The sequence below is a fragment of the Formica exsecta genome, unplaced genomic scaffold (assembly GCF_003651465.1).
Source record: "Formica exsecta isolate Colony F162 unplaced genomic scaffold, ASM365146v1 scaffold444, whole genome shotgun sequence".
NCBI classification, from domain to species: domain Eukaryota; kingdom Metazoa; phylum Arthropoda; class Insecta; order Hymenoptera; family Formicidae; genus Formica; species Formica exsecta.
Genome location: NW_021851677.1, coordinates 353,988 through 366,439, shown reverse-complemented (window position 1 = coordinate 366,439; position 12,452 = coordinate 353,988). Strand labels below are relative to the sequence as shown.

General features: G+C 38.3%; 1 protein-coding gene across 1 annotated transcript in view; it reads right to left on the bottom strand.

Moving 5' to 3' along the window:
- Window positions 1-605: 605 nt before the first annotated feature.
- The window catches only part of LOC115240705 (zinc transporter ZIP11), a 36,472-nt gene continuing 24,625 nt past the window's right edge, over window positions 606-12,452 (bottom strand). The window contains exons 5-6 of the mRNA XM_029816014.1: window positions 8,284-8,541; window positions 606-4,283 (exon numbers count right to left, since the gene is read on the bottom strand). Coding sequence (XP_029671874.1) covers window positions 4,205-4,283; window positions 8,284-8,541 — 337 coding nt within the window. The 3' untranslated portion in view covers window positions 606-4,204. The remainder of the gene's footprint in view (window positions 4,284-8,283; window positions 8,542-12,452) is intronic.

Below are 12,452 nucleotides of genomic sequence, written 5' to 3'. Positions count from 1 at the left end.
TACTCCGGTACCTACCTACCGCGCGCTCGCACTCGTTGCACCGGGAAATCGAGCTGGCGATGCAGCCGTCCTTGTCGCACGTTGCTCGGCTCCATTCATGTCTCGATTCTCCTCGGGTTATGCAACTCCGATGAGAGACACGAAGCGAGAGATGCGATGCACCGAGCCGAGCCGAACCGAGCCAAGCCGAGCCGAGCCGTGCTTAGTCGAGCCAAGCCGACACCGACCGCGTCTGAGAGTCAAGGAGAGAACTCGGGTAACTTACCGTCGATGCATCCGCTCGTACAAGTGTTCTCTTTCCTAGTGTAATATCATCTATTATATTCGAATCACAATTCTTCTTTCTTTTTATAAAGATGTTACTCCGAAATCTTTATCCCTCTAGAAACACAAAAGCACATTTGCCAGCATTAATATAATTAAATAAAATATAATAGAATAGAATAATGATATAAAAAAATTCTACTCTACTATCTCAGGTGAAGCAAGGGGGGAGCGGGATTGTTACGGGATACATATATGTAATATTATTGTTAATTCACAGGCTAATTTAAAAGAAAAGAAAGTGGAATGGATGTCTTATATACGCTATATTACACATACGCATATTTTAATTGCACTATCTTTATTGCACATCTTTGTAAATTATTACACCGCAATATTGAATTCGCGATGAATATGTTTTTAATATGCGAGATATAAAGATTCCCGGACGAATTATCAATTTAATTTTTTGAGATAACAAATAGACAATAATTATATCGTCGCCTGGACAATTTTTCGGACACTTAATACTTCTATTTAAACAAATAATATTAATTAAGTTACGAAGGCACGTAATTTTATTGAAAAAAAATATTCATAACCATAGTTCCCAGCTATAAAAATGAAAAGAGTATTAGTCGCGCGATCATGTGCCAACGCGATCCCGTACCGTATAATATTCATGATTAAGGTCTTTTAATTAATATGTTATCGTTCTTACTGATATATAGATTCCGTGTGCAATCAAGTACTAATCGTCAAATTAATAAAGCAGCAAGCAATCATAAATTTTAGCAATTTACCCGAATGTGTGTGTAAAAATTTTACAATTGACTGTAGGTACTAACTATATCTAAAGTACAATATGATATAATCACATGATCCGCTTAATTACATGATTTATTACGAAAGATATATTTCGCTAAAGCACCGTTCGGGCATATGTCGTAATCAACACAATGTTGTACCATCAATGTTGATCGAGATGACTCTCGCTTCTATCATCGAAGCTTTGGCTGATGCTTGTTCGCACTGGTTTAATATAAACCGAGTGTCGGTGGTATACTCTTTGAATAGTAGTGATTGTACTGATTGTCCGGATCGAGGATCGTCGAGAAGATCTGTTAGCGATTCTTCACAACGAATAAAAAAGATTCTTCAGAAAAAAGCCCGATTCACAGTCTTATAAAACGTCAATATCATATAAGCATCAATATTATAAAAATAATACTTAGATTAATTTCAATAAATTAAAACGGCAGTTCTTATCAAATCATCGTGTCATTAAAATTACCATGTGAGAGATGCTTCTCGACATCCACGAAACCAGACGGTCTATCTAACGAAACTAGAGTACGAGAAATATAATTCTAAGCACAATGTAAAGAAACAAGATGTAACATTGCGCACATAATAGCGACAGCATGGAAAAAATCAAAATCAAAAATTGATCCATAATCCAAGAGTGCGTATTTAAGAAAAACGAAATTGTCTTACCGGAGCACCGACAATATTGGCAAGTATATTGCTTCTCATGGTTTGGGATCAATTTCTGATTGCGTCAAAAAGTTTCGCTATCACTTTAACCGAGTGCATATCCATGACAAAGATTTACCTTGCCTTTTACGTCATGGCTTTTTATATACAAACGTGAGTGTATGTCGGCACACACTCGTATATTATCTAATATTTTAGTAGCCTATCGACAGTGTATCAAAATATAGTCTTTATATCTTACATAAATGCACAGTGTCGAGAAACAGACAGCAGTGATTGATCTATAGCTTTCAATTATTGCGAGAATACTCATGTCGCGAAATATCAATTTCGGATGTCGATTTGCGGCGATCGTTTTAATAAAAAAGACTATTACATATCGTGTCATATTAGAGAATAAATATTATATATATTATATAAAGAACCTATAATATTGCGAAATGAGAAAAACCAATGTCCTGCATGAAGATAAAAAGATAAACTTTATATCGATATAACTTATATATTTATAACATTCCTTTCTCTTACTTTCAAATCGTGGAATAGCAACCATGTTCTATGCCATTACTGTGGGATGCATGCATTGCATCAATAATAAATACAAACGTTATATCATTACTAAGATTGAAATATAAAAAGGTTAAACTTTTTAAAAGTTAAAAAAAAACTTTTTTTAAGGGAGAGGGGAATATCACAGAAGTGTATTGGATTTCGCGAGGTGGTCTATTCTTATGTTAATGATAGTAACCTCGTTACGTATTGTAGGGTAAACGTCATATCATTATAAGAATGAAGTTGCACTGTACGCGTACTATGTGATTAGAAAGGGCACATTGTAACGCAATAAATATGCATACAGGTTTATACCTTCCAGGTATAAGAAATGTAGCCAATGATTGCGTGCGCGTATATCGCGCGCCCGAAAGACATTTCGACATTCATATTCTTTTCCAGAGAAATTTACGTTTCACAAAAACATAGATTTGCATAATGCGACAATAAGTCTTTCATTAAAAACTGAATGAATTATGGCAATCAATCGGAAGTATGTAAACGAACGATTTAAGAGCGATTTAGAAAAACGCTGATTAGAAAAATTGCAATAAAAATCTTGTATAATAACAGCACTCAGAAACTTGAGTAATAATACAAGCACGTGTTGGATATAGTATGCTTGTATTATTAAAGCAATGAATAACACCGATGGACATAATAATCTTTAAAAATATTGCATAACAAATATATTGCGGTTCTATTTAATAGCACAAGATATAGAAGAATATAAAAAAATTAAAAAGTGCAATTATATAATGAGACATTAAAAAACAAAACCAAAGTAATAGCTGTATTATATAGGAAAAATCAATGAATAATCTATACATTAATGCATTAATAAATTCCATCAATTGGAAATTGTCGTATAATATTTATACATTACATACAAATTTGTTAAAATATATCTGATAAAAAATTAATGCTCACTCATATCTTTGCGACATATCCTTTATATATCGATATAATATTCTTGATAAAAAAAGAAATAGTTTGGGGAAATTAACAGTTCTCGACGCTGTGCATTGTTTCAATTGCTTTATCTACTTGATAACTAGACAGTTAGTTTTTGCGATTGCATCGATCTTGCAATAATCCTGAAAGATATTGTTCGATGTTCGATTTTAAGTTCAAGCCAGTTGTGTATCTTCGATTCTATTCGATTTTTGGAATCGCGCTAAAGACTAGATACGGGGAAGACGTTTTCGAAGTGAAATGCGTTCTAGGAAAGCAGAAAATATTCCGCTTTAAGAAAATGTACTTACTTTGAGCAGTTAAACAACTTAACTTTTGTTACCACCTTAATCGAACATCGAATCGTAACGGATCAAGATTAAAACGCAATCTCCAATATCTCCGACTTAATCAATATTTAACCGAAATTAAAACTAGTATACAATAATGGTATTTTCGGTTTTTGATGTCATAAATATATATGTTATAATAAAGTTATCTCGTCTCTCACACATGTATTTGTGTGGTAACGATAATGGAAATGTGATAATTATTGTAATAAAAAGGGTGTTTAGCAACGTTACAATAATTTCTTACATTAAAGTCTGTTTCTCAGTAAAACATCAGGAATCATGGAAATATGTCTTGAACTTGATTAGAAATATCTTCTATTTCGCTACTATTCGATTCTCCTGTCAAGTCTTTAAGGATGAAAGACAGTACTTCGACGAATAAAAAATGATGGGTCAGGATAGAAAACATTCGCTCTAGCACTTAATTTTCGACTCTTTCGACAAGACACACTATTGTCCAATGAATATCGCGAGTCGAAGAGATATACCTCCGCGACTGTAAACCTCTCGTTACCGCTACCACATAATTTTTACACGTTCACAAAAGCGTGGACGTACTATTGACTACTTTGTGGACGACGTCTTTAACCTAGGCCAACGTCTAGAGACATCATCACCAGAAAACCGACGATGGCTGCCCAGCTGGCGAGTTTGCCGTTTCCGCTGTAAAAAAAATAAACGCGACGTATTCGATCGCATTAAGATTGCAGAGAATCGCGGGTTTGCGAAATTGCCCGAATAGAGAACTTTGCGACAATATTGATTACAGTCGAACGTCAAACATTTTCTGTTCTCTACGATTTTATTCGGACGTAATTTTGTATTAAAAGTTTTTTTTTACACACTAAAGACAATACAAAACGACCACACATGCATTAAGTTCTTTGTAACTTTTTATGCAGTTTTATTATTGCGTTTTGAGAAAGTAGATTGTGAGCCCTTAAAAAAATTTAAAATTATCCAAAGATACAAGTATCTTTTAGACTTTCTTTGCATGTCTTTTGAATTTTCATCGCATTTGATCTGTCTTGTGCAACATCGCGGTTTGATATAGACGAGATTCATGCTTGGCAAGAAGTGGGAAGGGAATTTTAATTAGCGCAACCGGGGCGGCGCGCAGATCGAACGTAAAAATCGAAGGACGCGATGGACGAAGGGAGGACGAGGGACGAGGGTACGGGGAATTAAAAAGGCGGCACTGGCGCCTTCGCCCACCACTATCCTCGTTGTCTCGCTGCCTACGGCCCCATGGCAACGACCTGGGAGAAAGAGAGGCCCAGGATGGCGAGAAATAAAAGGGTTTTCGCGGCAAGTAAGTAGGGATTAAGCACATACAAAGCACACACTCGTGCCGTGCGTATATACCCCGGTATTGCACGCGTCACGGCTTGTTGATTTCGTAAATTATATACGGCCATCAATTTTAACGGCCGGCGAAACGCGTCGTTGTATTTCGGTGGGCGTTCTACCACATCAATCATATCCGCGCGGTAAGTACCTCCTTTCGGTGTGCCTAAGAAAATTTGTATTTTTATTGGTTCATTATCGTGTCTCACACATCGCAATAGTAGCCGGGATAACAATGTCGCTTCCCGATGTCGTCGATGTTAACGTTGTCATCATCATCGTTTGCTATAAAACTGGGCCCTCGCATGAAGTCGCGTTTCGTATCCGCTAAATAAAAATCGATCCTTGATTCAATTTACTATGTATTTAGCGCAATTCAAATGTTAATTTCTTACAAACATAATAAAATTCTTACGTACTCCATATATTTCTTGCCTTCCTCAAATCTCTCGACATCTCAAAATTATTACAATTTAAATACTATTCATGTTCGAACACTTTTGTTATATTATCGAATATTCTATACACATTAGTTGCATCAATTTTTCATTAATTTGGAATTCTTCTTAATTATCACAATCGAAACTACATAGTTTTGCAGAAGGAAATGTCAGCTAATTATTCGATTATCTCCGGATAAGTGAAAGTTTCGATAAGGCAATAAATTTAAATATCCATATCGTGGAGATCGGCCGCGTCGAACACAGAGCGCGAGTATCATCGGTGAAGCGGGCGTTCCTTTTCGCCGAGCAGAGGAAAATGCAAATTGTGCGAGGGGCGACCGTTCCACGAAACACGCCGAGTCGAGCCAAGCCGAGCCGAGCCGAGCTGATTTTTGCCGGTACTTCTTATTCCGCGAAAGTAACGAAGTCTCGAGAAGATTCGAAAATATATTACTCGTTCTTTCGATCATTTTGCTCTCTTTCGATTTAGGTTGACATTACATTGCGTGCAAGGCCCAGTTTTTATTAAGTAAACGCGAATGATTTTTCTTTGCAGCAATTTTTCCCCGTCTCATAATTTTAATTACAATATGGACACGAAGAAAGTTTTTTTTTCGATCAACAATTAAGTGTAAGTGATGTCGGTGCAGGTTGTTTAATCCATATAATTTTTAATATTTTCTTTAAACAAAGCATGGGGGGATTTGACAAATATGACTCTGATAAGTCAATAATAATACAAATATTTCGAGCTGGACACTTATGACACTTTGGAGATGTATCGTCGTTCCTTAAGAAATGAGGACTTGTTAATAATACACGTATTTCTAAGCGTGTATAAATAAGGAATTTTTATTTCTAAAAGAAGTGATCATAAATATGCTCTTCGAATGTAATCATCATTAGAACTTCGAAGATATTGATGTGTCGACTGCGTTAGCATTAAGCGAGAAGCAAAGTTAGATTGCATGCAGCCTATGCAAATACAATTCGAGATCAAGCGAGAATTTTCTTTCGCGAAGAAGGATTGCATGCGCTCGCGGAGAACTCTTCTTTCGCGGAGGTCGAGCAACGGTTTTCGCGAAGGAGAAGAGGAAGGACGAGGCGAACGGCAAAAAGCGAGCGATCTGTTTTCACTTTTGTGTTTTCCGGCCACCCGGAGGGTTCCCGAGGGAGCGAGTCGAGAACGACTATCTCAGAGGATCCGCGCGCGACGACGAGAGAGGAAAAGTAAAAGAGAGAAAGAGAGAGCGCGCGCTTGGGTATCCGGGCGGTTTAGATCGCACGCGAAATACAAAAGGAGCCAATTATAATGACAATGCGCCTTCTTCAGCTAGGCCGCCGCCGGGCCTGGGAAAGAAATTCGCCACGTCCGTTTCGTCGACGGCGTGCTAACTACGGCACTGCCGTCACGCGCCATTGTACCGTAATCGCTCTCGAATACGGACATCGTAGATATCTATGCGCTTGTGTGCGCGCGTTAATATCTGTATGAATAAATATATATACATATATATTGTATGTGCGTGTCCACTTGACACAAGTAGAAATTCATGGGACATACGCAACACGGATCTTTCCTTCTCATTATTTACGCGTTGTGTTGCTCCGCGTAGTCGTCGAAACGATTTTGCTGATTTCTAGTAGTTTTCGATTGTACAAAATGTTTCCAAGTATTACAGAGTTTGCAATAATATTACAAGTTAAAGTGGAAGCATTATAATTATTTCATTCCATACCGTAGCACTAATGATTATTGCACGACAAATACATAATATATTATGATAAATTAAATGAATAGAAAAGAGAGAGAGAAAGAGAATTAATTTTTAGTTAATTTGATAAATTTCATGTAAATTTAGAGTAGATATTATAAAGAAAATATACAAAAAAGATGTAGATAAATACAAATTTCAAACTATAATTTATCATCGAGGCGCAATTTTTAAATCGATTCTTCGCAGATCGTACTTTTTCATATAGCAATCAGCATCATTTTTTTTAGTGCAGATAATATTGCTGACAAAGAACGACAATATACGAAGATACCGAACGATAACGAGAGAGAAGATCAGATTACTCGTAAGGCGAGAAGTCTGCGGAACGATTGGGTTGGAGAATCGCGTATGGTCGAGAGATCGCCATCGAGCGACCATCCGCGTTCGCATCTCCATTGGCGGGAGAATAAATCCCGAAATAAAGGGTCATTGTGTCGGTGGGAAAAGCGCCTTCCGCCCTTCTGACTCCGAGCCTAGGCCCAGGTTCTAATTCGTTCTGAATGGACCGAGGGTGAAACGTGAGACGGAAACGGGTGCAAGTGCACTGTGGACTGGTGCCTCCGGTACAAACGGTATTTTTAAAAAAAAAAAGGAGGAGAGAGAAAGACAGATGGAGAGGAAAAGGAAGAAGGGAGAGAAGAAAGGATGAGAAGCCGGAACCAGTTAAGGGAACGAGTTGCGTCCAAGACCGTTTGCACGAACTAGCTTCACCCTTCTGTATTCAACATCATCTTCTATGTTTTTTTTTTTTCAATAACACGTGTGTTTTCCGAATAATATCGCGCGCAATTAGTTATCTTTTGGAAATACAATTGCAATCGTCAAAAACGTTCAATACAGGTTTATTACTTGGAATTTTACTTAATTATTCCGTTGATTATATACTTAGGCGCAAATTAAAGTGTGTCATCCACTAAATAAGATAATATCGCTTTTATACATTGTCAAGAAAATTTCAAATATTACAGCGATCTTGAGAATGAGTTAAGTGACCGTTAGTTGTAATTTTGAGTATTGTAAAAAAGAACGCGCAAGTCGTTTAAAATCGTTTAGCAATTTCAAGTTTTCCCGGACAGGTGATTATACGGTACATACCTTTGATGCGCTTCCGGGATGATGTCGTCGATCACGACATAGATCATCGCACCGGCCGCGAAGGCAAGTGCATAAGGTAGTGCAGGTGCGGCGAGCGTTACTCCGGCTGCGCCGAGCACGCCGGCGATAGGTTCCACCATCCCCGAAAGCTGACCGTACCAGAAGCTCTTCAACGTACTAATCCCGGCGGCCTGAAGGGGCAGAGACACCGCCAATCCTTCCGGAAAGTTTTGTATTCCGATCCCGATCGCGAGATTTCTGCAACAAATTTCGAATTTCGAATGTCATTCTTAAACTTTTCGAATACTCGTCATTAATTATAAACAAAAAAATATATGATAATGATAATAACTCCATCGCAGATATATTAACAAAGTCTGTAAAATTTTCTGTATCAAGGAAGAGAGAATCGATCTTTTTAATAGCATTAGAGCGAAAATAATAATAGTAAAAAGTGTATTTTAAATCTTTTATCTATACGTTCAACACGATGTTTTCAGCGAAAGTTTTCAAAAATGTTGTGACATTTCCGTGCACCTGCAGTGAGATTCACCGATTTCACTTCGAGTGTAAGAAATATCCATTCGCGAATTCTGTAAGGTGGAAGCGCAAGGCTGCACTGGCGGATTGCAGCGGTGGTATGCAAAAATAGCAGCGTTCCATCGTGGAATGGGAAAAAGAGAGAGAGAGAGAGAGAGAGAGAGAGAGACAGAAGCGCTTAGCGCGATTGCACGATAAGAACGAAACCAAAGGAGACAAGGTGGCTCCGCGCGAGAATCAACTTGCGCGCACACACACAAACATGCACACATACACACAGGCAGGTACACACACACGTATACACACACCCCGCACCGGCATAGCCGTGAGTTCTTGAAACTGGTCGACGACTTCGTCATTCCCCGGATTTTTCCATCTTCGCGAGCGGAGCAGAGCGCTCGGAGAGCCGCGAGCCTTCCTAGATCCAGCCGGTGTGTACCGCTCGCTCTTTCATGCTTACCGGAGAGTGGCAAAGCTTACTCGACCAGGATCGCCGCTCATAAATAAGATGTCAATGAACGACAAAGTCTCGAGTTTCGCTTCCAGTTACGCAGGCTGTAACGTCTGGCAACGACATAAAATTATGGGAGAAATGGACGCGAATAAATTGATGTAATGTAACGTGTTCATATCATTAACATTAACAATTAATTATTATGATATTAATTGTATGTATGAGTGTGGGATTGGGTGTGTCTATCAACTGGAGGTCATTTACATATAAATGATATAAATTAACATGACTATACATTTAACTGTTAATTAATTCTCAAACATAATTAAAAAAAATATATGTGATTTGGATTTCAAATATAATCAGGATAAAGATAAATCTTTTTTTAAACAAGTAAAAAGAAATGCATTAGAAAAAAAAAACACTCTGTACATTATTCGCCAAAATAATCAAACGGTACGTTAGTGACACGATCGATGCAGAAGGGGACACAGAGTTAGCTTCGTTGCAAGCTCGCGGGACCTCTTTCCTCGACCTCGGTTCATCTCTGTCTCTCTTTTCCGCGACCTCGCGGACCGCCAAGCGTGATCTATGGTCCAAGTAATAGCATGGTAGAATCACGTCGAAGTATGAGGGAGAAAGGCAGGCAGAGCGAGAGCGGGCGAGAAAGAGGGAAGGAAAGGAACAGCGGGAGAGAGAGACGTAACAGGTGAATGAACGACGAGATCGCGTACACAGTCTAACACTCATGCCGGCCCACAAGCCAGCGGGATATCTTGCATATTGCACGCCTTCGTCGCGGAATTCTCCTCATCTTCGGAATATCATCGTGCCGAGCGCTCTCGACCTCGCGGTTTGCCAATCCCGCGACGACGAATCCTTCCATTCACTACTCCGAGCGAGTCGAGATACGCAGGTTGAACTTTTCGAGTTCGAAATTTCGCGGATGAATCGATCGTTGATAGATTGAATATTTTCAGCAGAAAATAGATTGCAGTTTTCTTCGACGGTAATTTTTAAAGTAATTATAATCCAATAATTTTTTTGCATCTTTACAACAGTAAAACGGAGAATTATTAAAATACACGGAACAATTTCTTCGCGATTGTCGCCGAGATAGAGTTTCTTGCTTCTCGAGTGATGGTTAGATTTTCTTCGAAGGTAATTGCAAAATCAATTATAATCCGGCTCTGGAGTTATCGCAATGAATACATCAGTGCTGTTTCTCTCTTTCTCTCTATCACAGATTCAATGAGAGATTCTCAGAATCGACGTAATAGTATTCTTATAAAACTAGAATCTGAGGCCTCGCAAGAATCCCATGGCCGGAGTTGAATTGAAGAACGGGAAACCCGTCGAGAGACCGTTGAGTTAGGGAGACGATCCAATTCTAAGACCTATAAGAAACGAGAAAACGGTACCGGGTTTCATAGAGGAGACTAACTATTCGAATGAATGGCTCGACCGGATCGGACAGAACCGTGCGCGCGAGCGCGCGAAACGAAGAAAAACCCTTCGGTTCTGGTACGTGGAACGCGGTAACGAAGATCTTCCGCGATCTAGCTCCCGTAATTCGATATTCATGAGCACCAGTGCACGCTATAGCGAGAATAATTCGTAGGGCTTAAGAGTCATCGTTGCTAGTAATCATACACATTGCGGCTTGACGAATAATATAAATTCCTGTTCTTCGTGTTGAGAAATATAAATTAATCCTACGAATAATTAAATTTACAATTGCAAGTAGAAAATTATTTTGTATAATTACAATTATTATTTTAAATATATAATTAGCATTTTCTTGCGCAATTCTATGATCATTTTTATTTTTAAGATAATATATTTTTTTTATCTCTACTAAAATATTACAAGCTCCATTTATTTTGTGTGTATGTGTATATAATTACATATTGACTATAGTTCTCCGTTTTTACAAAGTAAATTAAATAAAAATTACACATACACTTAATATTTGAATTGTCACGTCGCTCAGTTATGATAGACTTTTATTGATATAAAGTAATGCACAGCGCCGAGATAACCAATCAGTATCGGAAAAGAGGTAACAATATTTGCAAGTATCGATTTAATATACCTTTTTAATAGTTGATATCTCGATGAGAGCTGCTCACGATATATTATTAGAATATTATATGTGTGTGTGTTATATAAAATATTATAAAATGCGCAATTTAGTTTTTATAAATAATAATAGACAAAAATGATAAAAAAATCTCGATATCTCTTGCAATATTAATTATTTGAGCATAAAAATGTTAAAAATTTCTTTTATATCTCGTGAGATGCTACCCAAGACTCTAAATAAAAAACCGGAACTGTGAAAAAATTTATCTTTAAAATATTTAAAATTAATTTAATATTTTCTTGTATAAATTTAACATTTTGTATATATATATATTGTTATAGTACGCAAAATATTTTTGGCTGCGAATGATCAATAACATGGTATGCGGCCTTGGCGCGGCGTAAACAATAGCGCGCTATTGTTTATGTCTTATGGTCTTGTTATCATTCGCAAGGCGACACTCAAACAGTGAGGTAATAGAGCGCGAGACCTGTCGTCTTCTCTGAGAGAGATATTTCGCGAAGACCAATACATATTATTCCGAAAGCGGGATTATCTTGTCAAGAAAATAAAATTCTTGTCATCTTAATAAAAATGCCCACCTCCAACACGTTCTTGCAAGAATGTTGCCGTTACTATCGCGAAGAATCAATACGCACATTCGCAAAAATGTGTAACCACCGGTTGAATGCAAGCGAATCGGCCCGAAGTAGAAAAAACTTAGGATCGAGCGATCCAGATGTGCAATGCAATGGATTCTTTCGGCGAATCGTCTATCCGCAAACGATCGAGATTTACAAGAAACAATAGATCAATGCGAATGGCAGGAGAGGAACGACAGCGAGATCGGTAGACGATATACGGTGATGAGAGAACGGTAGAGGCAACACAGGTGAATGAATGACGTGATCCGTGCTCTTGCGCACAGGGCGATCATCCAGTATAAGGTGATTCTTTCCTCCGTGGGCGTACACGATGGGAGCGGGCCCTCTCGCACGCGGGCCCGCAGGGTCTCCGGCGAGAGGTATGTCGTGCCGCGACATGTCGCGCGTTATTTCATGCGACGACGGCATCATCGTCGCCGCATTC